Here is a 27,338-nt window from a genome sequence, read left to right on the forward strand (position 1 = left end):
CATTAAGGTTGCTTTCACACTAGCACTTTTGGTTCGCACCCAGGTTCGATTGACGTCAGAGTTAGAGCTACACGATATATATAAATTAAGCATCGATATCAAGATGTGTGCGTTCACGATAGTCACCCACGCAGGATGTCCAATGTCAAGTATGGGGTCATAGTAGATCCATGATCTGCACAGACCAGGCCACATGGTACACATGTGATTCATGGATTAATTGCAAAGATTAAAGGGGTGGTTGAGTATGATTTCACTTTTCTAACTTTAGTTAGTGTGTACACTACTTGTTTCAACCCAATTTTGGGTCAAATATGGACAAACCCAGCTGTTGGGTTAAATTTTTAAACGTTTGGGTTTGTCCAAATTTGACCCACAATTGGGTTGAAACAACCCAGCATTTCTTAGAAGGACATATAAAATCTGCCTAAACCCTCCAAAATCAACTGCTTGTTTGAGAGCGACGGCCACATCTCAAAATCCAGTCAACAAACGATGGATTCAACCAGGTCTTTTTTTCTTTTTTCTTTTTTTATTGGTTACACTCGGATGTACGTCACACTACAAAAGAAGATATCTGTCTCTACTTATGTTTGATCATGACTTTTAAGCAATGTCTCTAGGGCACATTACAAGTGGTGTTACATCAACTTTCTTAAAGTAACGAGTAATGGCTAATGCATTACTTTTTAAGTTCACCTTAATATCTGAAAGTTATGTTTTTTTTAAATTAGCAACATCCATTTCTTTTTAATTGATTTTCTTGCAAATACAATTAAAATCCTTCCCCTTCCCCATAACATTGTGTTAACTTCAGCAGTTCTTTATTATTTTGTTTTATTTTGTTGTATGTTATTTTTTTAAATTGTTTTTGTCAGGTTAATTGCTTAAAAAATGTCTTCAGAACCATGAGCAACCGTCTTTGAAATGAGTGGGAATGCAAACAGCCTTCTTCAGATATGCTGGAGCTCTCTGAATCAGCGTGACACCTTGTCTAAACTGCAAACGAGCAGAGTAATGAAATTGCTCCCATAATAATTAACAACACCATCTAGAATGCAAGTGGCGTTTTGTCTACGGCAAAATACACCACTTCAAGATTAAGCGTAGTGCTTCTGTTCTGAAAAAGAGATGGTGAGGAAATGCATTACTTTCCCCAAGTTTTTAAATGTGTTTAGTTACTTTTTAGGAGTAACAGTTTTAGCATGTTGCATTTATACTATGGGGCTGTTGAATGCTCAAATCTGATTGGCTGACTAATGTTCAAAGTTGTGCAATTATTTTCAGGGTAACGCGGCTAAAGTAGATCCAGGCAGATATTGGCCGCATTTCAGTTCCATATCACTTCGCCAAATGATTTCAGTTATTTCAAAGGTCCTTACAGCTGACAACAGCAAAAGAACCAGAACCCACAGCGACACTGACCAAGCAAATACATTTAGTAAACAACTGAATAAACGAGAGTCTGGTGGGTCCAGGCTTGCACACTGTTGAGAGACACACAGACTCAGGTGATTTACACACGCTTAATATCTCTATCTTTTGTATCAGTGGCTCAAGCCTCCGTTAATAGATCTAAAATGACGTTTTGGAATTAGCAATGGAGGCTTGGGATTGGATGCGTAAGAAATAAGTACACACTAGCGTTTATAAGACAAAACGCTGACAAATCTCTTAAAATACATCATCTGAACAATGTCTTGAGGTGTGGTAACTGTAGTATAAGCAGAATAATCCGCTTTGCGTCCTGGCCGTATTCCCTCGGGTGTGCATTATTTTTTAATAATTCAGCGGCCTGCCATCAATTATTCCTTACTTAAACTTAACCTTCCCCAACACTGTATTCCCAAGAGCCGGAGCGTTATGCTAGATCTCAGAGAGCTGTAAACCGATGCAGGATATGCCTTTGGCATCATTTCTCTCGGTTAGACCTGTTGTGTTCTCGCTCACATTAGTAATTCTGTTTGCTGCCCATTGGACCTTTCTGTGATGCCAACTCATTTGAGGGCGACCTGGCTCTCCATGGATCCACTGGTGCCCACAGCGACTGAACACTCTCAGGCCTGGGCACAGGCGTATGGCACAATGTCCACGCCAACATGGCTCTCTAGAAATAGCTTGGGGACAGGAGCAGGAGGGAAAATAAATGTCAGGCCATCTTCTTTTCAATGCCTCTGGAATCATAATCCAGTGGAATGAACGAGTGTCACGTGTGGATGCATGAGACCCGCACAGAACCAATAGGTTGCCCTATATTTTCATTATTTGGTACTTTTTATTATCTATATAGTCATTTTTTAGGGATGCACGACATATCGGCCATCAGCCGATTTATGTTCATTTTTAATATCATTATCGGTCCGATAAGAAGATGTGGCCGATATTTTAAAACCAATAAATAATGAATTTTTCCTTCAGCTGAGACAATTCAGATACGCACTGGTCATCATGATGGTTTTGAAATGGTTGAAATATGATTAGATTTATTTGTATTTTTTTGGCAAGGAAAGTTGGCCACAGAAGTGTAAAATTAATAATAAAAAAACTTACGGCTTTCAAATATAAAGAATTATCGGTTATCAATATCGGCCAATATATCGGTTATCGGCTTTCAAATGTAAAGAATTATCGGTTATCAATATCGGCCAATATATCGGTTATCGGCTTTCAAATATAAAGAATTATCGGTTATCAATATCGGCCAATATATTGGTTATCGGCTTTCAAATGTAAAGAATTATCGGTTATCAATATCGGCCAATATATCAGTTATCGGCTTTCAAATGTAAAGAATTATCGGTTATCAATATCGGCCAATATATCGGTTATCGGCTTTCAAATGTAAAGAATTATCGGTTATCAATATCGGCCAATCTTTTCATAATGATGCATCACTATCATTTTTATCTAAGTGTCTGACTACATTTGGATGTAAGGTATAGGATGTTGCTTACTGGTCAAAATAGCCCACACCCAAGCCTCTGTTTTTTTCCCAAAAAGTTAATCTTGTGTTCCCAAATTATTTATCACATCCAGGTTTTTATTTTATTTTACTTTTTTTTTTTTTTTTAGCTTCCAGACTCTACTGTTTGTGAGGCCTACAAGCTATTTTACTGCAATTAATAAAGGACCCCTATGTTATGTCGCACAATTGCACCTCAAACTTTGCATATTGAATTGTAATGAGTACAATATATCACAATAAAGACACCAAGCAGCGTCGCCATCTGTCTATACTGCACATTGAGCTGAGAATTTATGAACGGGCACACGGTAAGTGACAAGGGTTATCATACAGAAAGCCTGATTCTATAGTTCCCTCTGAAATATGTCATGATAGAAGAGTTTCAGCCGCGGTGGATTAAGATTTATGACACTGCAGTGTCTCTGCGTTACGGAACGTATCCAAAAGCAGGAGCGCATATGGTGTTTCAACTACTGAAAGCGTCGCACCCTAAAACCGCCGCGTCTTACAGCGATAAATGGTGTTTAGGTGTGTTTGCTGCAGTGTCTCTCTCTCTCTCTCTCTCTCTCTCTCTCTCTCTCTCTCTCTCTCTCTCTCTCTCTCTCTCTCTCTCTCTCTCTCTCTCTCTCTCTCTCTCTCTCTCTCGTTCTCCACTAATTACAGATCGCTTGCCATCCACACTATTCCCGAAGCAGGTGACACTGACTGACGCCTGCTAGAGTGTGTGTGCGTGCCAGGTCATGTGTGAGTGTGTTTGGCAGAGTCTCTGATGGTGCTTGGAGTGGTGTTTTAACGCTGTGCTGGCGTCCTCCATCTGAAGGCGAGAGTCCCGTGAATTATGGCTCCAGAGAGGCCTTGCCGTGGCCCGACTCACTCAGAACACAGCCACAGGAAAAGGCTAATTCACATCACCCTATAAACTCTCTCTGTGATACGCCATCCCTTGTTTGCTGTTCCCTTTTTCTGAGATCTTTCAGTAGAGGAGGTGATGTTCATCGTTTGAAGAGTGTCCATGCAGTTCTTGCAGGGATGTATGATGACAGGATATGTTTTGCAGTGAACGCGTCTGTAATATCATCTGAGAGAATGTTGTTTTGAAACTTGTTAAGGAATAATCCACCCAAATATGAAAATTAGTGTTCACTGTTAAATAGGGATGTGTAACAATATTTAGTGTCACAATATATCGCAATACAAAAATGCATTAATATGTATCGTAGATAGTGATGTGTGTGTCCTGATAATGCCAAATAACTGATGTTACCAGTAAAAAATGGCTTACCGGTACATTATTTTAAATATATCTAGTCCGTGACAGAGTGCAAGAATATTCTTCTAAAAATAATACTGTATTTTCAGCTTCAGAATCATCAATATTTTTATTCTGGTGTCACTATTGGGTTTCTAACACCAAGTTCAAGCTTATTCATTTATACCCCCAATGTAATACCAAATTTAGCATTTTAATCAACAGTAATTTTTTTGTTAACCTTTTATCATATGTCTTGAAGTATCTCAATAATATTGTGATATGTATCGAATCGTGACATGAGAATATCGGTACACCCCTAGTGTTAAATCTTCCCCTCCAATGAAGTTTTGAGAAGACAATTTGCAAAATTGCAATTTACATTTGCAAACAGCGAGTCACTATATTATGTTTCTTCCTGGGGATTTTAACTAAGTTTGCCCGAAATCACATAAAACTGCATCTGGCTTCACACTGTCTGCTTATGGGTCTTGTTGAAGATAATGGATTAGTTGTTCTATGGTGAGGCGAACACGAACAACTAAAAAAACTTCACACAGAAGTTACAGAACTCTACATCTTCAGTTTATCCCCAATATATCCCTGTTTCATGATATTTGATGTTTAAAAAGTAAGTTGAGCAATGAGACCAACAGGGTGATTTACGGTATCTTGATGTTTGATTGGAGATTTCTGCAGATGTCCTTATAGAGGGAAGTTAAGTCAATTCTTTAGATCCTTGAATTGAGTTCTATCCCACAAAATCCAGATTAATATCACGATGCACACACTAGTTGCCGACACACGATCAAGTCCTTTGAGTGGCAATGGGGTCATTCACTGATGAACCTTTCAAACTGGACTGGACTGGTTTAGGTGCAGGACACGTACTTGGGAGAATCCCATGACGGTCTTTATAGGTTACAGGTGTGAAAACAAACAATTAATGTTTTGCAAGTATTGCATCTATGTTTTATTGCTTTATAGGTAATGTATTGCACTCAAGTTCATTGAGATACACGGACTGAGTAGGGGTGACGACTTCACAGTGAAGTGCACACGTTGTTTGGTAGTTGTTTGTCATCAAGTTTATTTAAAGTCTGCTTGAAGAAGTTGGCTGTTTACATGGATAGTTTAACACACAGAACGCAGTCTTGCACTCTGTTATTTTTTTATATTGATGGTCTATTCACACATGCGGCAGACGGATGTCTTTGGTAGATGCGTCATGTTCGCTGCATCGTGTGTCACGACTGTTTTTAAGACACTGTGTCAAAGTTAAACTTTTGTTATGCAACACAACAATGTGGGTTTGGAAATGAAGAATCAGAAGAATCTGGGCAGGACAAATACCTTGAACATATTGAGTGTTTATTGTAACATATGTCCGTTTTAACAGTGGAGAAGTTGTTTGTTTGGTATAAAATGGTTATAATGGTGGAGGAGAGTTTTGTTTTTGTTTTGTATAAAACTGCGCAGAAAGAAATGTATCTGTGCCCGCCGGGAATCTCTGGTGAGTAGCGGCAAGCTTAAGCGCTAAAACACATCTTGAGGAGCATTCTGCGTCTAGTAGTTTCATTCTGTCTCGCTGTTTTACACTGGCTTGTTTGGCAGCAGAACAGGGACATCATCTGAGCATTGCAGCGTAGCAGTGCTGGGTTTATTTCATTCAGTCCAAAACCACAGCAAAACGTCCAGAAATCGGTTCATTAGGGATTCAGCAACATTTCAACCACCAAAAACGTTTCTACTTTTCATTTGTCATCCATATATTAAACATTCGTTATCGCAGGAGCGGTTAAAGGGATAGTTCACTTTGAAATTAAATGTTGGTATGTTTTAGCTTACCTCAAGGGCATCCAAAATGTAGGTGTCTTTTTTTCCGCAGTAGTTTCAATTTTGATATTTTTAGGTCAAACCGTTCTTGTCTGTCAGTCATATCATGCAGGTCTATGGTCATTGTCTCAAAGAGCATGCACAGAGTCCAAATTAAACAATTCCCCATCGTAAGTACACATTGATGGCCTAAGACACGAAACGAGCGGTTTGTGTGAGAAAACGAACGGTATTTATATCGTTTTTACCTCTTGTAACACAGCCACGTCCAAAATGATCTGAGGGCGCGAGCGCATCCTGTTGTGTGACGTGTACGCAGACTGGTGCATAGATGTATACACTAGATGTCGCCTTGGCTACAGCAGTTCATTGGAACGAATGTCTTTAATGCGACATCTAGTGTATATATATATATAACTATGCACCAGTCTGCACACACGTCACACAGAAGGAAGCGCCCGCGCCCTCAGATCACTTGGACTTGGCTGTGTATAAGAGGTAAAAACGATATAAATACTGTTCGTTTTCTCACACAAACCGCTCGTTTCGTGTCTTAGGCCATCAATGTGCACTTACGATGGGGAATTGTTTAATTTGGACTCTGTGCATGCTCTTTGAGACAATGACCATAGACCTGCATGATATGACTGACAGACAAGAACGGTTTGACCTAAAAATATCAAAATTGAAACTACTGCGGAAAAAAAGACACCTACATCTTGGATGCCCTTGAGGTAAGCTAAAACATACCAACATTTAATTTCAAAGTGAACTATCCCTTTAAGTAATTTTGCAATTCAATCAAGTTTCAAGTCTTTTATTGTCAGATGCACAGAACAACACACGGTTAACTGGCACTGAAATTCTTATGACAAGACACCGCATAGTAACCTGACATTACATAACATAATATACTAGGTGCAAACAGTTAACTAAAGTGACAGTGTATAAATGACTGAGTGTATTCTCAATTGTACATCTATAGAAGTTAGTGAGGATGACTGGGTCCATGCCAAACTTCTTCAGTCTCCTCAAGAAGAATAGGCGTTTCCGGGCCGCTTTGACCACCTTGTCCGTGTGAGCAGACCAGGTAAGGTCACTGCTGATGTTGACCCCGAGTAACTTAAAACAGCTGACCTTTTCCACTACAGATCCATTGATGTGCTGGGGTACATGCTCTTCCCTCTGTCTCCTCCTAAAGTCCACAATCATCTCCTTAGTTTTGCTGACATTGAGAGAGAGGTTGTTGTCATGGCACCATGTCACCAGAGTATCGACCTCCTCCTCTCAATCACATTCGTTCATCTTCGAAAACCACAAATTAAGACATTTTTAATGATATCTCAGTGATTTCTGTCCCTCCATTAACAGATACGCAACTACTGTAGCACTTAATCGCTCTAAAAAAGATGGTAAAGAGATAGTAATACTAATCCATGTGAATTGAGCAGTTTAGTCCAAATTTTCTGAAGATACTCAATCACTTTATATGATGAACAGATTGAATTTAGCCTTTTATTCACATATAAACATCCATCAACTCACACATAAACAGAAGCTCAAGCATGAGAACCAATGAGGTTCATTCTCACGCGTCAAGGTTCGGTTGAGCTTATGTTCGCTGATCAATGTTTAAAAAGTGAATAAAAGCCGAAATTAAGTCTAAAAATGCCATTTTACCTTTTAATTTTCATCCCAGTATGTCCACATTTTACATTTCGGTGCATTTTGTACACACGTATTTCAAACTCCTCAAACTGGAGTATGACGAGGTTCTGCAGTTCTCGACTTTGCAGTCGAAGTTGAAACTTTTGAGCAAAGTCTTTCAGATGAGGGTAAATCTTGTATATCTTGCTGCGCATGCTGAGCTGTTGCAGGTGTATGAATGACCTTTGACTCCTCAGCACACACTGAGCAGCAGATGTGACCTGATAGAAGAACACGAGACTGACTTCATTAACCTCTGTGCTCGCTCGCCACGTCTAATTAATACAGACGTTTAAAAGACTCTTCCATCTTCTCACACGCCCACTCAGACTGTAGCCTTAAGAGAAGGTGATGATACACGGGGAACTTTTTGAGCAGTGTTGCCGTCAACGGGGCAACCAGATGAGACACAGGGCCCGTGACCAGATAGAAATGTGTTGCTCATTCTCAATGGGAAAGTGCCCAAGGAACATTGCTCAAAAATGAATCATCACCTTTAGGGCTTGATGTTGTTCAGGTTTCCCTGTCTCACCTTAATTTGAAACGATCAGTAACTGAGAAGACAAATGTATCCACTACCACCATTTACAGCCTTACTTTTGAAATTAAAATATGGGTACTGTGAAAATCGAACTTTTTTGATGTTGTTTTTGCACAATACCACATGATTCCAATTAGCCACCACACTAAGATCTGTAATCACTGTGAATACAAACAAACGCTTGATGGCGGCACTTTTGCCTTCTTTATCTTGGCAAAGAGCGGTGTGTGGGCTGACAGGTTATTAGAGATTTGGGCTTCTTTAGAGATCCAACATTATCAGTGGATCAGGACAAATTCAGGATTTTATATAAATTATGATAATTCTCAGACCCCGGTCATCATTATCGTCTCAGCTCTAATAAAACCTGAGTGCCCCGCAGCTGTTGTTGGTACATTTGCATTTCACTAAGGCATTGCACAAACCCTGAAGTCACAAATGGATGAATTTAGCTTTTAAAGCAAAACTGCAGTGAAAAATAAAAGGCCAAAAACATGACCATCAGTTATATAATGGGATTATTAAGAGTATTAATACACTTTTATTAAGTCAATAATTGTCAAATATTGCGGTTTATATATATATATATATATATATATATATATATATATATATATATATATATATATATATATATAATTAAATAAATAAATTCTGGAATTGTGGATTTATATAAGTAAATGTGTTTTTCATTATTTTAATATATTTTCACTTCTAGGACTATAGATATATATAAATAATCTATTACCATAGAATTTTTTTCCCAGTCACGTAACGTACAGAAACGTATATATCCGTTATAACAAATTCCCATGAATTTTAAAGATTTCATTAATTTCCATCCGGGTCTTGTCTAGGTATACAACTCACACTTTTAAAATTCCCTCTTATATCCAGATTTTCCTAAAATGTAAGTCTTAAATAAAATAAGCAATATGATAACGGGTTGATTTTTACCTGTTTAGCCTGTTTTAAAGTTTGTGTTGTCTTGTTTGAATCATTGTAAGCTATCTTGGGGGAAGTTTGCTGAGGCCCTATGAGTCCCGCTAACCTGGTTAAGAGTCACTGCTCTACATGGTATTCAACGGCATTTACAACCTGTTCTATTTTTTTTTTTTTTTTTTTTTTTACTCGATTTACTACAGGGGTTTTAATGACAAGCATCATAAATGTGTCAGAAATAAACTGCATTGTCGAAATATTTTTTTCTTGAGGAATATACACATATTTTTCTTGAAAAATTTTAGGAAGCATCTTCCATAATAGATGAGAGCTGATCTTTTGGGATATTAAAATTTGTAGAGTAGCTTTGAGATTTATTTGTTAGAAACAAAGCGGGCGGCACAGCTGTAGATTTGTGGTTTAGTCTGGCAGCCTTGGCCGGGTGAGTGTGGAAGACATTTGATATAAGAGCACGAATGAGCCATCTTATATTCTCCATTTAATAGTGAGAAGGGATTTAGAAAACACATGTATTTATTTAAAGCTGCAGTCCGGCACTTTTTTGGGTTTAAAAATATCAAAAAAGACATTTTTGAAAAAAAACGTAACCAGCCAGTGTTCAAAACGATCTGCTTGCCTTACCTCGATTCAAAACGGAAAGCTTGTAATAATGATTTTAATTCCAGTGGTACTGGTGGATTTCCGCGGGAATTTCGAGCATGTCTTTGCGTCATTACGTCATTTCTGTACACATAGAGAAGGAGTCCCCGGCTAGCGTGTGTGGATGATGGAGGAGATTTAGTTTAGCACTTGGTGTATGGCGGATCCCGAAAGTTTAAAGCGACAATCACCAGTGACAACTGGAGATTCACCAGTTGTAAAACACAAAGACTTAGGACTTCAGAGTGGCTACAGAAAAAATATATTTTTCACGTTTTGACGTGATATAAGCAATCGTTAGAATTAATCAGCATGATATAGCTACTGCAATGCTTCCCCCCACCCCCCGAATTTGGTCAGAACAAAAGTGAATGTTACTTACTTGTTCAGATGACATTTTCCGATGAAAATTCTAATGTTGACACTTTCAAAAAGTATACTCTGAGATTGCTGATGACAGTAACGTTACAGTATCCACAGCGACGCGGCAGCCTCAATACATTGTGTTCATCCGCGCTGTTTCATGCCGATTTACTACCCACGCACAGTTAATAATTCCGCGAATAACTGCAATTGCAGATTTCTAACAGAGATGGCGACAAAGAGGAAAAACGACGGACTGCAGCTTTAAGAGGCTGCATTATGCCCTTTTACAAAGTCTTGCTGTTGTTTTAGGGCTCTACTAGAACAGGCTTTCAAAAAACACATTATTTTTCCCATATTGTGCATTATTGCAGCTCCTCTTTTCACTGTCTGTCAAGAGTACCGGCTAGAGTGTTGTGATTGGTCAACTGGAAATGTCCCGCCCCTTACCATAACCACCAGTTTCAACACACTGTTAACTAACCCAACCAGGCCCCGCCCCTTTATTCTGCGTATGACTTATTTAAATGAGGAATATTGTGACGTGTTCATTCCTGGAAGAAAACTCAAGACTTCAATGGAGGCGTTTCAGGAGTTCAGAAACACTGACATTGATATAGAGAATAACTCCCGCTGGAGGGACTTTGTAACCTGCATTTTCAGACCTGGTATTTTCTTGTGTGTACTCGCGGAGTGGTGTAAAAACTGAGGTGTTAACTGGAGCAGCATCTTGAACGCTGCTGTACTGCAGTGACACTGCATTGCAACTCACTCTCTTTGTACTTGCGACTTCTCATAACACTCTCAGTCCTGACAGAATGCATGTGTTCCTGAGAGACTCGCAGAGTGACAATGCCTCTATTTTGTGCCGCTCGCTGGATCGAGAGGAAAAGAGTGATCAGATGAAAGGAAAAAATTAGTCTTTCGGCCTCATAAAAGATTGCTTGGACAAAGCAAATATGAAGCACTGTTAGTGTGGGATAAATACAGCCCTGTCTTCAGAAAATCCAGCACCCGAGCTAAACCTGCAGACGCTAAATGCTCTCAGAGAGAGAGAGAGAGAGAGAGAGAGAGAGAGAGAGATGGGGAGAGGGATGGGGAGACCGACTGAGAGGATGAACATACAGAATATGACTTAAATAGAGAGGTCGAAGAAAGGACAAGAAAAAGGAAAGTAAAATTAACCGTGTTCATGCCATTTTTTGAATGTGTTCCATGGGCATAGCATAGTTCATTGAATGTACCAGTTACCTTAGAGTACCATGGTAATGCAGTGTTTTTTAGATGTGAAATAAGGGACTTATACTTTCAATATGCGCCATCGTCTTACCATGGTTTTCTGTGAACTACCTTGGTCTGCCATGGTAATACCATGTTGTTGTTGTTTTTTTATGTGTACCAGTATGTACTTCAGTGTACTTCCACGAATACCATGGTACTACCATGATATACATATCCAAATACTGTTTTTAAGTGAATTTATTCCTTACATAAAAGTCCTGCGGTTGCACTGTGTACTTTGAAATACCATAGTACTAAAATTCATGCACCATGTCCAAAATACCATTGTAAAAATCATGATAGTATACTGTGGTACATTTCTTTGAGTGATGCTGTGGTATTCTGTGAAATTTCTTAGGGAATCATGGCAATACCATGCGATTACAAATGTACAATACAAAAGCATGATTCTTCATATATCATAGATGAACTGGTAAAGCCATGTTTTAGGATGTACAATGGTTTTCTTAGAATTGCTTAAAACATTGTAATATCACAGTACCGTACATTTTGAATATATTCAATGGAAATAGCATGCCATTATTAGTTGGTTCTCTTTTAAATACTTTAAAGTACCGTGAAATTACCTTATTTTATTTTGAACATATATCATTGGAATAGCATATGCCATAGTTGTACCATGGTATTCTTTAAAGTCCCTTGAGTACATTTTATAGATGTATTTTGTAGCATTGTGCCATGTGAATATATGGTACATGAATATGGTATTCATCATCCAGTGCTTTATTGTAAGGATATAGCAATAGAAAGGAGACAGAGATTGCCAGGGACTGAGAAAACGAAACAAAATGAGCAAATCAAAAGGGGGGCAATGAGGACGGGACCACCCTTAATTCAATTACACTCCTCTCCACATAAATCACGTCCACACCCCGAGCACGCTATGCGCTGGATATGTTTATGTGCAGTGTGCTGGCAGCAAAGACAATGAGATGAGCATCTGTTTGTCTGTCTGTGAGGGCTTAAACTCTCACCTGCTATTTCATCTCTCTCTCACGGGCCCTCGCTTCCGATGTCACAAGTTAGAACAGGCACCGTGCATCTCACAAGGGGTTTCTGAGGTTAAGTCCACTGTGCACAAGCTCATCTGACATCCCAGCAATGTAATCTAACTCTCATACTGCTCGACAGAAGCTCAGCGGGCCTGAGAATATCCACTGCACGTACAGCAGCATTTATTAGCAGAGCGAGACCGAGACTCAAATCACCTCAGAGTTCGTACAGTCTTTCTTAAAGGGTTCGTTCACCCGGAAATGTAAATACTGTCATCTATCTATCTGAGATCTTTCTGTCCGTCCATTGACAGCTACTCAACCACCACTTTGACGCTTCCAAAAGTTCATAAAGAGATCGTAAAACTAATCCATATGAGCGTTTTAGTCCAAGACTTAATTGCTTTATATGATGAACAGATTTAATTTAGGCTTTTATTTACATATAAATATTGATCAGCGAACATAAACAGAAGCTCAACCAAACCTGCTTGGCACACTGAAGTTCTTGCTGAAGTTAAATGATTTACTTGTGTCCCAATAATTTTTTTTGCACATGATCTACTGACGACACTAACATTAAGGAACACAGACACAGCCGGATCAGTGTAGTAGTCGAGACCAGCTCACTCGAGTCCGAGTCGAGACCGAGACCAGAGAGGGTTGAGTCCGAGTCGAGACCGAGACCAGAGAGGGTTGAGTCCAAGTCGAGACCGGGACCAGAGAGAGTCGAGACCGAGTCGAGACCGAGACCAGAGAGGGTTGAGTCCGAGTCGAGACCAGAGAGGGTTGAGTCCGAGTCGAGACCGAGACCAGAGAGGGTCGAGTCCGAGTCGAGACTGAGACCAGAGAGAGTCGAGTCCGAGTCGAGACCAGAGAGGGTCGAGTCCGAGTCGAGACTGAGACCAGAGAGAGTCGAGACCGAGACCAGAGAGAGTCGAGTCCGAGTCGAGACCGAGACCAGAGAGGGTCGAGTCCGAGGTCGAGACTGAGACCAGAGAGGGTTGAGTCCGAATTGAGACCGAGACCAGAGATAGTCGAGTCCATGTCGAGACCGAGACCGGAGAGGGTCAAGTCCAAGTCAAGACCGAGACCAGAGAGGGTCGAGTCCGAGTCGAGACCAGAGAGAGTCGAGTCCAAATCGAGACCGAGACCAGAGAGAGTCAAGTCCGAGTCGAGACCGAGACCAAATAGAGTCGAGTCGAGACCGAGACCGAGACCAGAGATAGTCGAGACCGAGACCAGAGATAGTCGAGTCCAAGTCGAGACCGAGACCAGAGATAGTCGAGTCCTAGTCGAGACCGAGACCAGAGATAGTCGAGTCCTAGTCGAGACCGAGACCAGAGAGGGTCGAGACCGAGACCAGAGAGAGTCGAGTCCAAATCGAGACCGAGACCAGAGATAGTCAAGTCCGAGTCGAGACCGAGACCAAATAGAGTCGAGTCGAGACCGAGACCAGAGATAGTCGAGTCCAAGTCGAGACCGAGGCCAGAGATAGTCGAGTCCAAGTCAAGACCGAGACCAGAGATGGTCGGGTCCTAGTCGAGACCGAGACCAGAGATAGTCGGGTCCTAGTCGAGACCGAGACCAGAGATAGTCGAGTCCAAGTCGAGACCGAGGCCAGAGAGAGTCGAGTCCGAGTTGAGACCGAGGCCAGAGAGGTTGGATAACCTAAGGCAGACCAAAAGATATCTTCAAGAATATGTAAAATATTTGGTGGTAACAATACAATTGGCACCATACTCAAACAGTAAATACCATGGAATCATGTACACTGTAATGGTAAAAAGGCCACATAGTAGGTGGTGTAAAGGTAATTTTATTACAATTAAACATCTGACCTGGGTCCTGCTGAATTTGCGCGCTGCAAACTTTAGTCTCAAGTCATAACATGCGCAGTTGCGCACAAGAAAGTCAGCAATCATTGGACGTTTTAATCAAACAACAATTTAAAGAATTATTAACAGACAGTAATAATCATGAAATATTTTGAATGGGACTAGAGTGGACTCGGGAATAAGTCTGAGTCCTAATATGTTCGAGTACGAGTCAATTCCGAGTCAAAATGCACACGAGTCCATGACAAGAAGACCAAGACCATTAAAGTATGATTCCGAGTCTCGAGTACACAACACTGAGCCGGATCATTTCTATAATGACCAACACAATCTACCAAGAGCAGTGTAAGTAGAGCAGCTTTTTTGGGCGGTAAATAATGGCGCAAATACCAGTAAATGACTAGCTCAAACCTTAGTTAATCATCTTCATTTAAATACTCTCCTCTCATTAATTTTGCGTCTGAAAGGGAAACTCCTAAATGCATATGCAATAAGGTCAGCCTCAAAAATAACCCTGCCCTCGCTTTTCAGCGCTAATTCTTTCAATTTGTGTCTTTAGTAAATCCTGATCTGCAACCTGGCCCTTTGTCGTTCACTCAGAATATTCACAAAAATCTAACCTTTAATTAAAGTAAAAATAGAAATATATGTATTCCACAATAATCGACACCCCTTCTTTTAATGCTTTGTGCAACCTCCCTTTTCCAAGATAACAGCTCTGGATCTTCTCCCATAATGTGCAATAAGGTTGATGAACATAAGAGATATGTGACCATTCCTGCATACAGAATCTCTCCAGATGCTCGTGGACTCTGTTCTTCAGCTCATCCCACAGGTTTGTATGTGTGTGGTTTGGGTCAGGGGACTGCTATGTCCGTGGCAAAACCATGTGGGCAGTGAATTATTCTGTTCATTTTGAGATGCGCTTTGGATCATTGTCATGCTGGAGAACGTCCCAGTTTAAGCTTCCTGACAGGGTCAGTCCGGTGTTGATTTAACATCTGCTGGTGCTTGATGGGGTTTATGATACCCAGGGTCTTTGGAAGAAAATTAGCCTCCTAGCATTGCAGATCCACCACTAACTTCACAGTGAGAATGAGGTGTTGTGGTGTTTCTGTCTATGCCAAACCCACTTCTGGTGTTTTTCATAAATGCTTTATTTTGGTCTCATCTGACCATAAAACCCAGTCCCACTGAAGGTACCAGTATCACCTGGCAAAGTGTAGATGCAGGAGATGCTGTTTGATGACCAAACGCTTTTTATTGCAACATTCCCAAACAAGTTGTAGTTTTATGAGGTCTGATCTTTGGAGACTTTCTGGACCCAAGACCCAACTAGCATCTGCAACTTTATTCCTTACAGTTTGTTTGTCGACCGGGGCCAATATAGACACACGTTCTCTTCCAGGATGACTAATAAATATGCTTAATAAATAGCTTAAAACCTTTTATTGAAGTCTGACAGTATTTGAAGGTCGTAAATGTGTTACAAAATGTTTGCAGGCGGGTATAAACTGTGCGTTTAAACCTGATGAATTTAAAGACGCCATCTCTGGAATCCAGCAAATGTTGCATTGTAAAAAGTACTTTACTACTTTGGTGCAATTCCTCTATTAGAGAGTGTTTTAGCACGACACGTACGTCCGGATAGATGTTTGTTTGGTGCTTGTGAAACCCCAAAATATACACTAGAATTCAAAAATATGAACTGTTTTCAACATTGATGATAATCAGAAATGTTTCCTCATGAGCAAATCAGCATATTATAATGATTTCTGAAGGATCATGTGACACTTGAGTAATGATGTTAAAAATTCAGCTTTGCTAAAACCATGAAAGAAAACATTTGTGTCACTTGAAATAAAAGTGTTAACTATAATGGTTAAAACTGACATAACTAAAACTATATAGATAAAAATATAATACAAATTAATTTAAATAATGAAAACATAAACGGTACAAACTTACTAAAACTGTAAAAAATGTATATATATATATATATATATATATATATATATAATTTTTCTTTTTACAATTTTAGTAATTTTGTAGCGTTTTGGTTTTTATGATTTTGTTTAATTTGTATTATATTTTTATCTATATAGTTTTAGATGTATAGTTTTAGTTATATCAGTTTTAACTATTTTAGTTAACACTTTTATTTCAAGTCACACAAATTTTTTCTTTTATGGTTTTAGCTTTAGTTAACTATAGTAACCCTGGGTCAACTAGTCAACCAGTCATGCAACTAATTATTGAAGTAAACTAGTCAGTTTTCTAGTTGAATTATTTTCTTTGCATTTAGCAAAGCTGAGTTTTCAACACCATTACTCCTCATATATATATAAACAAACAATTCAAAACCTCGAGGATACTAAAACAACTCTGAGTTGACCATCCTTCCCCATCCCTTTAGCATGGCTGATAATTCAGTTTGAAACAGGAAGAGGAATAAAGACTTCACAGAACTAAAGTATTTCTGTTTCCTCACAGACTCATGGACCAGCTACGATGAGGTTATTCAGCAGTTCCCGGACTCTCCTCCCTCTCCTCAAACACATTGTCCGTCACTGTCCCGCTGACTGCCAGTGGACCAGAGCCCTCGCCCCGTCCTGCAAACTCCACTCCTGCAGGGTCCTGTCGGCGGACGCCTCCGCTCCTCAGCCACGCGTTACTGAGAACTCAGTAGAAGTTTTCAGCCATGTCTACCCACGAGATGACATGACCAATGTGACGGCTAAAATCTTGTCTAAAGTTGGCTGTCAGCTTCACAACCGGCCCCACCACCCCTTGTGGCTTATTAAAGAGCGCATCAAAGACCATTTCTACCGCTCTTACATCGGTCGCACCGGAAACCCACTCTTTTCTGTACATGACACTCTCAGGCCAGTGGTGACGGTGGAGCAGAACTTCGATAGCCTCCTCATTCCTCCAGATCATCCCAGTCGGAAAAAAGGAGACAATTACTTCCTGAACCGCACACACATGTTGCGAGCCCACACCTCGGCCCACCAGAAGGAGCTGGTGCGTTCGGGACTGGACTGCTTTCTGATGGCGGGAGATGTGTACAGACGAGATGAGATCGACTCCACACACTATCCTGTCTTCCACCAGATGGAGGGAGTGCGGCTTTTCTCCAACCATGAGGTCAGAATAGTGTCCGCTATGGAGGACAGTGCCTGACAAAAAAAAAAAAAGTAAACTAATTACAAAATTAGGGATATTTAGAGTTGGCATGACATGGAAATCTGGTTTCTAAATACATCATATTGAGAGCGATGCATCAGTTCATATGTAAAAAAAAAAATATATAAAAATATCATAACTGGGTCTTCCGGTGAAATGACAGACTGTCAGTGAAATCTTGCAGTTGATTGTAAGAAAGGGGTGGGGTTTAATCGGACTAAATGATTGGAGAAGTCTGGCTTATATGATGTAAGCTTAAACCGCACCACTTTCTTACACTCGACTGCAAGATTTCACTGACAGTCTGTCATTTCAAGACCCAGTTATGATATTTTGATTAAAACAAATTACATATGCGCTGATGCATCACTTTCAATAAGATGCATTTAGAAACTAGATTTCCATTTTATGCCAACTCTAAATATCCCTAATTTTAAACCGCACCCCTTTCTTACAATCAACTGCAAGATCGCTTCAGATCTGCGTCCGTCCAGTGAACAACCAATGCAGTGAACCCAGCTCCCGTCCTACAGGTTTTCTTTCTCTATAATCCTTTTCACATGGACATAATACTGTATATTCAATACTATTGTAAATAAAAAAATTATTATAATTATAAAGTAATATACATTAATAACATTCATAAATATTATAATTATAAAACATTAAAATAATACTATTAATACTACTACTACCATTTCATCCTGACTTCAAAAATAATTAAAATGTTTGCATTAAAATATTCAATACTTTTGTAACTAAGACATTCAATGAGTATCAAATGATCAATTAATATACAAGTATTATAATCAGGGCTTGACATTAACACCCACTAAATGTGTGTATTTCAGCAGTGGTGTGTGTAACACAGTCACTCCAACTAGCCACTTTGGCAGGTTGAATATATACATTTTTCAATTAAAGTCTTATAAAAAAGCATTTGAAATAATAAGCTAGGTGCAATTCGTGGTGCTAGTGTTGTCAAAAATATAGATTTTGCTATGCATATTGATGCTGAAATATCTGAAAAGCTTGTAATACTCATTTTCCACAGAATAGATACACGATACCAGCTGCGCTTTCTCTCTCTCTCTCATCTCTCCGACAGCGGGAGACACACAAACCCGCCTCTCCTCACTCACTCGTTTCATTTATCTATACGGATGAATATTATTGCTGTTACAGGGCTTGAATTTCGGTGTAGGATTGCGCATATTGTGCATAATTTTAATAATTCCCGCAGATTTTGTGCTCCCACCTAATGTGTGCCCACACAAAGCCGGCTCTCAGTACTCAATCGAGTTATTTTTTTCGCTGCTTATTGCGCTGAAACAGTGAAATACACACAAAATAATGTCAAAATGCCAGTCTTGGCGAATTTTGACTTAAATACAGTAGTCAGTTATGTTTTGAGCGAATGTAAACAGTTGAGAAAGAAAACGCATGTGTAACCGTGTAATGGATCTGTGCATCAGGACTTAAAGTGACTGCAGGTACTGTATATTAACTAATAATATTCCTGCTACCAAATTATGAGATTATATTAAAACTATCTATATGGAAGTTTTTCACCATGGTATCGATGTCAAAATTGTGGCCAGTGAAAATGCTGATTGGGAAGTAACTTTGGATATCCATTAGCCACAGTGGCTGGTGAGCAAAAAAGTTGATGTCAATCCCTGATTATTATAATAAAATAACTAATAATACTAATAAAACATTAAACTAAAAATATTAATAAATATTACTACTATTACTACAGATTTTTACAAATTGCCTGTTTGTATCCATTGCCAGTCTAGTTAAAAAATATCATTTTATTGAACTTTCCACTGCATTTTAAGACATGTATTGAAACATATATTTCATTGTCGATTTGAAGTGTTATGTATGCGTGTATTTTAATGATTAACTATTAGTGCATTGATAATTAATGAGCAACTGAAAGAGAATTGCAAAAATAATTGTTCAAAGGCACGTGATTGGTTGAGCCACTGTTGCTTGGTGCGTTTCCCGAAGCCAACTATGGTCGCCAGTTCCTTAACAACACAATCCAACTGAACGTGCGCCCATAGTTGGCTAACGATCCTTTTGGGAAACGCACCACTGGTCGGGATGATCAAAGTAACAGAGCGATGTTTCGAAAGCACTTACAGTGTTCACTTTTTGTCCAGGTAAACTAAAATGTCTTACTCCCAGTTGTCTTTCATAACTATAACTTCTCCGGACTATAAGTCGCTCTGTAGTATAAGTCGCATCAGTCAAAAAATGCGTCATGAAGAGAAAAAAAACATATATAAGTCGCACTGAACTATAAGTCGCATTCATTTAGAAATGTATTTTACAAAATCCAAGACCAAGAACAGACATTTAATCTGGAAAGGCAAGTTATTCAGCGACACAACAGCACACAGAGCAACAGCTGAATAGTGTCCGGTATGTTAGCGTAACACATTAACAGTTATTCAGCTGCACAATAGCATAAAGAACATATACCTGAGGCTGAATAGGCTAAACTAACATTAGCCAGCGAGTCCAACAAGTTACCAGTAAGCAAGTTCACCGAGCTCCCGATCTCATTCCACAACACTGAATACATTGAGTTCTTCCTCGGTGTCGCTTCTGAACAACTCCGCTAAGTGAGAGTGCCCTCTCGCGGCTGTAGACGGTAATGTTTTCTCTTGGTTCATCTCAGTCAGTATGAATTAATTTTGGTATATAAGTCGCACCTGACTATAAGTCGCAGGACCAGCCAAACTATGAAAAAAAGTGCGACTTATAGTCCGGAAAATACGGTATTTAAACATTGTAAAATTACAAACTTGATCTTTCAAAGCTTTTCCAGAAGCCCTTGCCTATCCGTGTAGAAAAATCTGTTTATTTAAAGCATCCAGACTGTAATGAATATGTTGTTTGAGGACAGGTGTCCGAGAAGTCATGATGAAATCTGACCGTAATCTTGCTGGATACGCATGTTCTCACCCTTCCTCTCTCTATCAGCTGTTTGCTCGAGTGGAGAATGGTGAAGACCTGTGTTTGTTCGAGAGCGCTGGCCGCCGCACGCCTCAGAAGCAGCAAACACACACGCTGGAGGCCGTCAAGCTGGTGGAGTTCGATCTGAAGCGGGCACTCACGCGCCTCGTGCGACACCTTTTTGGGGAAGGTAGGAATCCTGTGATGTGCTCACTTTATTGTCTCTGCGCAGCCCTCCTCCATCTGTCTGTTTCTGTCGTGCAGATCTGGAGATCCGCTGGGTGGACTGCTACTTTCCGTTCACACACCCCTCCTTCGAGATGGAGGTGCGCTTCCAGGGCGACTGGTTGGAGGTGCTGGGCTGTGGGGTGATGGAGCAGGAACTGGTCCGCTCAGGTTCGGAAACACACACTTCTGTCTACTCTACACAAGCTATAACCATTTTCAGTTAGAACTGCTGATTTGAGTTGACAGGCATCACACAGAAAGTTCAACTTTATGCAAATTAGCAGTGAGCTAATTGGTAACTCAGTGGTTACCAATGAGAGTACAGATAGGGTAGCTGACATGCATCTTAAGGCGAGACACGGCAGGCAAAAACATTGTCTCTTTTTCACTGGTCAATTTTGAGACTTTGGGCTATTTGTCTTCAATAACATGTCTTCTTTCAGACTTGTGGTGAAAAAAAGTCCAAAATACACATTTAGGTCTTTATTTTACTACACTTTGTCTATTTGCTTCTGTATATTTGTCCGAAATTCAACAAAAGTTGTCGTTCTAAATCAACATCGCTGTCTGCTTCCTTTAATCTCACACACGTCTGGAAAGCTCTCTCTCTCTCCTGTACAATGCTGTCGGATCCAAATATGGTCATTTCCTTTTAATCAGCAACCAATCGTGAAAGGACAATGGGCATTTAACTGTAAAAGCGAAATCTCATTGGCTGATGTCAATTTCTGACAACGTGATTGGTTCAGATGCATCACGTGACGCGCTCTGACATGTAGATGTGTGTTTCTGACAGTTTTTCTGCTCAGTTAAAGGCCATAAATGCTGTGTTTATAAGTTTTGATGTGATTTAGGTGATTTGTATTGTTGTTGCAAATGATTTGATAAGATATTGTGTCAGTAAATAGTTGTTTCCACTAAAAAAGTATGATTTTTTACATTACAAATCTTTAAATGCCTTTTTCTCAAAATGAGTTTTTTGTCATCCTCCAGTGTAAACATCTCAGCCGATGTACACCAAACTCTCCAGTTATACACTTAGCAGTATTCTGCAGATATGTTCAGAGGGATTTGTTAATAAATCATTCCTGGCCCGATTTATGTGACATTTTAATCCAAAAAATATGGCAAAAATTGATTTTTTAAGGCTATGGACAGTATATTTAGATTTCCTAGGCAATGAAAGCATATATCCTGAAATCCCTCTGAACATCTTTTTTCATCGTGTGTGTAAACAAAATTAAAAAATAATTTTGCACCTGGCTTTATCATATGTTCAGATCTATCTACTGAAAATATATGCAAAAGTGTGCATATTTAATGAGATAATGCCGAATTTGCATAATTAAATATACAAATTTCAAAAACTTGTAATACATTGTTTTAAGGAACTTGTGTAAGTAATCAACTGAGGAAGTTTCATGGTGATATCTATTATTTTAAAATGTTACCCTATTCACCTGTAGTGTCTCGCTTTAAAGTCATGGTTCGTGATAGTTTAATAAAGCTGTTGTGTAGAAATGACTGAAACAACAGTACAGCGAGCGCAGACCTCCAGTGATTTAATTGTGCCGTCAGCTTGCATGCTGAGTCGAATGAAACCGCTCACATTACTGATACTGATGTGGTAAGGCTACAGAATGTGTGAAGTATTGGGACGCATCCAAAACCAGTCAATATGAGGAAGAACTTGTTTTTAGAATTTAGACTCAACTATTTGTGTTATAACATTAGATTTACTGTTTCTGGTGAATAATCTCCAAGTTATATTTAAAAAAAAATTTGATAGATAGATAGATAGATAGATAGATAGATAGATAGATAGATAGATAGATAGATAGATAGATAGATAGATAGATAGATAGATAGATAGATAGATATTAGATAGATAGATATTAGATAGATAGATATTAGATAGATAGATATTAGATAGATAGATATTAGATAGATAGATAGATTGATAGATAGATAGATAGATAGATAGATAGATAGATAGATAGATAGATAGATAGATAGATAGATAGATAGATAGATAGATAGATAGATAGATAGATAGATATTAGATAGATAGATGATAGATAGATAGATAGATAGATAGATAGATAGATAGATAGATTGATAGATATTAGATAGATATTAGATAGATAGATAGATATTAGATAGATAGATATTAGATAGATAGATAGATTGATAGATAGATAGATAGATAGATAGATAGATAGATAGATAGATAGATAGATAGATAGATAGATGATAGATAGATAGATAGATAGATAGATAGATAGATAGATAGATAGATAGATAGATAGATAGATGATAGATAGATAGATAGATAGATAGATAGATAGATTGATTGATTGATAGATAGATAGATAGATAGATAGATAGATAGATAGATAGATAGATAGATAGATATTAGATAGATAGATAGATAGATAGATAGATAGATAGATAGATAGATAGATAGATAGATAGATAGATAGATAGATAGATAGATAGATAGATAGATAGATTGATAGATTGATAGATATTAGATAGATATTAGATAGATAGATAGATATTAGATAGATAGATAGATTGATAGATAGATAGATAGATAGATAGATAGATAGATAGATAGATAGATAGATAGATAGATAGATAGATAGATAGATAGATAGATATTAGATACATAGATGATAGATAGATAGATAGATAGATAGATAGATAGATAGATAGATAGATAGATAGATGATAGATAGATAGATAGATAGATAGATAGATTGATTGATTGATTGATTGATAGATAGATAGATAGATAGATAGATAGATAGATAGATAGATAGATAGATAGATAGATAGATAGATAGATAGATAGATATTAGATAGATAGATAGATAGATAGATAGATAGATAGATAGATAGATAGATAGATAGATAGATAGATAGATAGATAGATAGATTGATAGATATTAGATAGATAGATAGATATTAGATAGATAGATATTAGATAGATAGATAGATATTAGATAGATAGATAGATGATAGATAGATAGATAGATAGATAGATAGATAGATAGATAGATAGATAGATAGATATTAGATAGATATTACCACATGGTTATTTAGTATTTTTATTTTACATGGTTTTCTAGCAAAACAACTGCATCATAACATGCTTTCACCATTATTTAAGATTAATTGTAAACATTTTAAAGGTCCGTTTTAAGCATGATTGAATAGTGCACGTCATGAGAAGCAAACTCTAATGCACAGAGTACCACACACACGTTCCCTACAGCGGCCACACCTTTGAGCCAGAGAAAGGCGTTCTGCCTCTGCCAGTAGATGGCGCTGTTGTGCAGTGCTGTGTGAGGCATCCAGCGCTGATGAAGTGGATGGGATAGTCCCACACGAGGCGTCTCAGTGAGGGGGAGGGGGAGGACACGCGTGACTGCAGAGACATGTTTACCTCCCTGGGGATGGTCCCAGTATGACCACTCCTCCTCCTCCACTGGCCCAGCCATCTCACTCCTCACTGCCACTTAATTCTTCAATCTCATCTGCTCTCTTCATCGATCCTGTGTGTGTTAAACAGCACACACTCCCCCGCCGTCTGCATGTGGAACATGTAACAGCCAATTAACAACAGTGCCACTCCACAGCGAGCGATCGCTCTCCCTCTGCTCTTAACGTTAGGATCTCACACTCTACACGTCTGACTTTATCAGTATTCCCCGGTCAAGAAAAGAGTCCTGTTGCCTGGCGTTTACAATTAAGATCCTGAGAAGAGATTTACACATTCCTTTTTGCCAATACACTTTTAGTTATTTAGCATGATGATTAACTGATAATAATTTATAATCAAAAGTGACAATAAAGACATATCTAATTTTACAAAAGATTTTAACATTTTTAAATAAATGCTGTTCTTTTGAACTTTCTTCATCAAAAAATCCTGGAAAAATGTATCATGGTTTCCCCAAAAATATTAATCCGCACTGTTTTCAACATTGATAATAATCAGAAATGTTTCTTGAGCAGCAATTTCTATATCAAATAAATGCTGTTATTTTTAACTTTCTATCAATCAAAGAGTGTGGAAAATAAATAATCATGTTTTCCACCGAAACCATTTTCAACATTGATAATAATCAGAATTGTTTCTTGAGCAGCAAATCCTCATATTACACTGATTTCTGAAGGATCATGTGACACTGAAGACTGGAGTAATGATGCTGAACATTCAGCTTTGATCACAGGAATAAATTACACTTTACTGTATATTCAAATAGAAAACTTTAGATATTTTAAATTGTAATACAACGTCACAATATTATAGTTTGTAGCCTTAGGGTTAGCTTGATGATTCCACCAATACTTGTTTGGTCACACATAAATAAATGAATATACCCCCAAATTCTGATTAATACACACATTTGTTGGATGTTTTATTCAGATTTTTTTGTAATCAGAATGTTTCCCTAATGGGATTATTGCTTTGGAAAATGTATACATATATTTAGAATATTTGACCCTAGACCACAAAACCAGTCACATGGGTCAATTTTGTGAAGCTTTCCATTGATGTGTGGTTTGTTAGGATATTACTATATTTGGTCGAGACACAACTATTGAAAATCTGGAATCTGAGGAGCAAAAAAATCTAAACATTGAGAAAATCTCCTTTAAAGTTGTGCATTTATGTTCACGATTGTGCTGCATTCACTCACAAAAATACATGTTTTATATATTTAAAGTAGGAAATGTACCAAATATCTTCATGGAACATGATCTTTACTTAATTTCCTAATGATTTTTTTTTGGCATAAAAGAAAAATCTATAATTTTGACCCATACAATGTATAGTTGGCTATTGCCACAGATATACCCGTGCGACTCCAGACTGGTTTTGTGATCCAGGGTCACATATGACCAAATTCCGGTTAACATTTGGAATATTCCCATTTGCGTACAGCAGTCGGTGTATTGGATAGGTGGCCGCTCCCACTGCATCTCATCTCCGGGTCCTCCTGTGTGTTCTGGCATTTTGAATCCATCAATAATTGAAAGCTTTTCTATCTGAAGTCCTTAAGAGCTCCAGTCTCTCTCTTGCTTTATTTTTTATTCACCATTCCACCTTTCCCATCATCTTCTCTCTGTGAAAACACTCATGGTCAAGCGTGTGTGTGTGTCTCTTCTGTTGTGCTGGAAGGCTACTGGGCTCCTGCATTGTTTGGGCAGCATGGAAAAATAGTGTTTCTTGTAAAGAGCTTTCTATTTAGGGACCTCACATCTTCTTAGGCAGTTTCTATCTTTCATATGGATTAAAAGAGGTCAGTCAGGATGATTGTGGACTGACTGAATGACCACATTTAGTGGTTTACAGAGAGTTGTTTCGAAGTTACACTGTTTTTTGAGGCTTCTTGAATGTATGGTCACAGCAAGGACACCTGTAATCCTGATTTGATTTGACTTTAGTAGAAGTTTCAGTGCTGTGCCAGACACGAGTACAGATTACCGAGTGTGTGTGTCTCTTCCTGCTCTGTCTGGTTGTACTCAATCACCGCTTTATCCTTGTGTACACCCACTCGAGTGGCAATGCATATTCACAACTGGGTAAACAAAGCCCTGGTGTCTGGAGACAGCTGTCAGGCCTTGCTCTCCTCCTCGAGGCTTTTCTGCTCAGACGAATCCGCTCACGGGTGTCATTCTGGCAAACGGTGCCTTCCTGTCTAGGTTACGCCGCTTGTTTAATCAAAGTTTTCATTTTTACGATTATAATGAATTTCGACAAACCCACACAATTTGTGTCTAATAAAATGGCGTATTAACTAAATATCTGTCAGAAGCTTCTACGCCGCAGCCTCGCACTTCCATTGAAGGATTTAATTTATTTATTGAAATATGACAACCAAATTGGCATTTGAAGGGTTTAATAGACCACTTTTCAGTTAGTAAACATGGTGACGTCTTTTGTGGGCGGAGCTTAGTTGGTTGCAGAACGATCCCTCTGGCCGCTTCACTAACGCTAGTTTGCCAGTTTTGTTAGCTTGTTTTTCAACAATGACTGGAGAAAATCAGATTTTATCTTAATGTCTAAGGTCACTCACTGTCCAGGACCGCGATTGTTATTTGCTAAAGTTCATTTTAACGGACGGTACCAGATTGGCCGACCCGTACACGCTCAGTCAATGGTGGACGATCTGACAGGATTAACGTTAACGCTGCCTCCGGTTGAGAAGCTGACTTCTACACCGACCCGATAGAGAAACCGAGCGTAAAGAGAAACTGAGGGCATATACATCTTTACATGCTTATAACTATGCGCTGAATGCTCACGTACAAGACTTGTGTGGTGCGATCCGAAGTTCTGCCAAGGCCAGCGCCAAGGCCAGAAGACGACAATGTAAAGAGTGACATTACGGAATTTTAATTATGTGAATATTTTCTAGAAATAAAAATTCTAGATACAGCATATACATTTTTGAACTATGTATTTGATAACCCGTTCTTACCAGGTTCTTCAAAAAATCTAGTCACAATCAATCAAAACAACAATCATAGATGATTCACA

At 38.7% G+C, this 27,338-nt stretch overlaps 1 protein-coding gene across 4 annotated transcripts in view; it reads left to right on the forward strand.

Annotated features, from left to right (window-relative positions):
- fars2 (phenylalanyl-tRNA synthetase 2, mitochondrial) overlaps positions 1–27,338 on the forward strand; it is a gene marked incomplete at its 5' end in the record, with an annotated part of 156,027 nt that overhangs the window by 33,193 nt on the left and 95,496 nt on the right. For 3 of the 4 annotated variants that reach the window (XR_013796387.1, XM_079602429.1, XM_079602431.1), the window contains 3 exons: positions 16,889–17,542; positions 20,582–20,744; positions 20,819–20,950. Coding sequence is in view for 3 of the 4 variants with exons in the window: in XM_079602429.1 (XP_079458555.1) it covers positions 16,889–17,542; positions 20,582–20,744; positions 20,819–20,950 (949 nt within the window). Of the gene's footprint in view, positions 1–15,194; positions 15,231–16,888; positions 17,543–20,581; positions 20,745–20,818; positions 20,951–27,338 lie in introns of those variants that run through there. The other variant, XM_079602430.1, reaches the window with a different exon arrangement.

This window comes from Phoxinus phoxinus (assembly GCF_949152265.1).
Source record: "Phoxinus phoxinus genome assembly, chromosome: 24".
In the NCBI taxonomy this organism is placed as follows: Eukaryota; Metazoa; Chordata; class Actinopteri; order Cypriniformes; family Leuciscidae; genus Phoxinus; species Phoxinus phoxinus.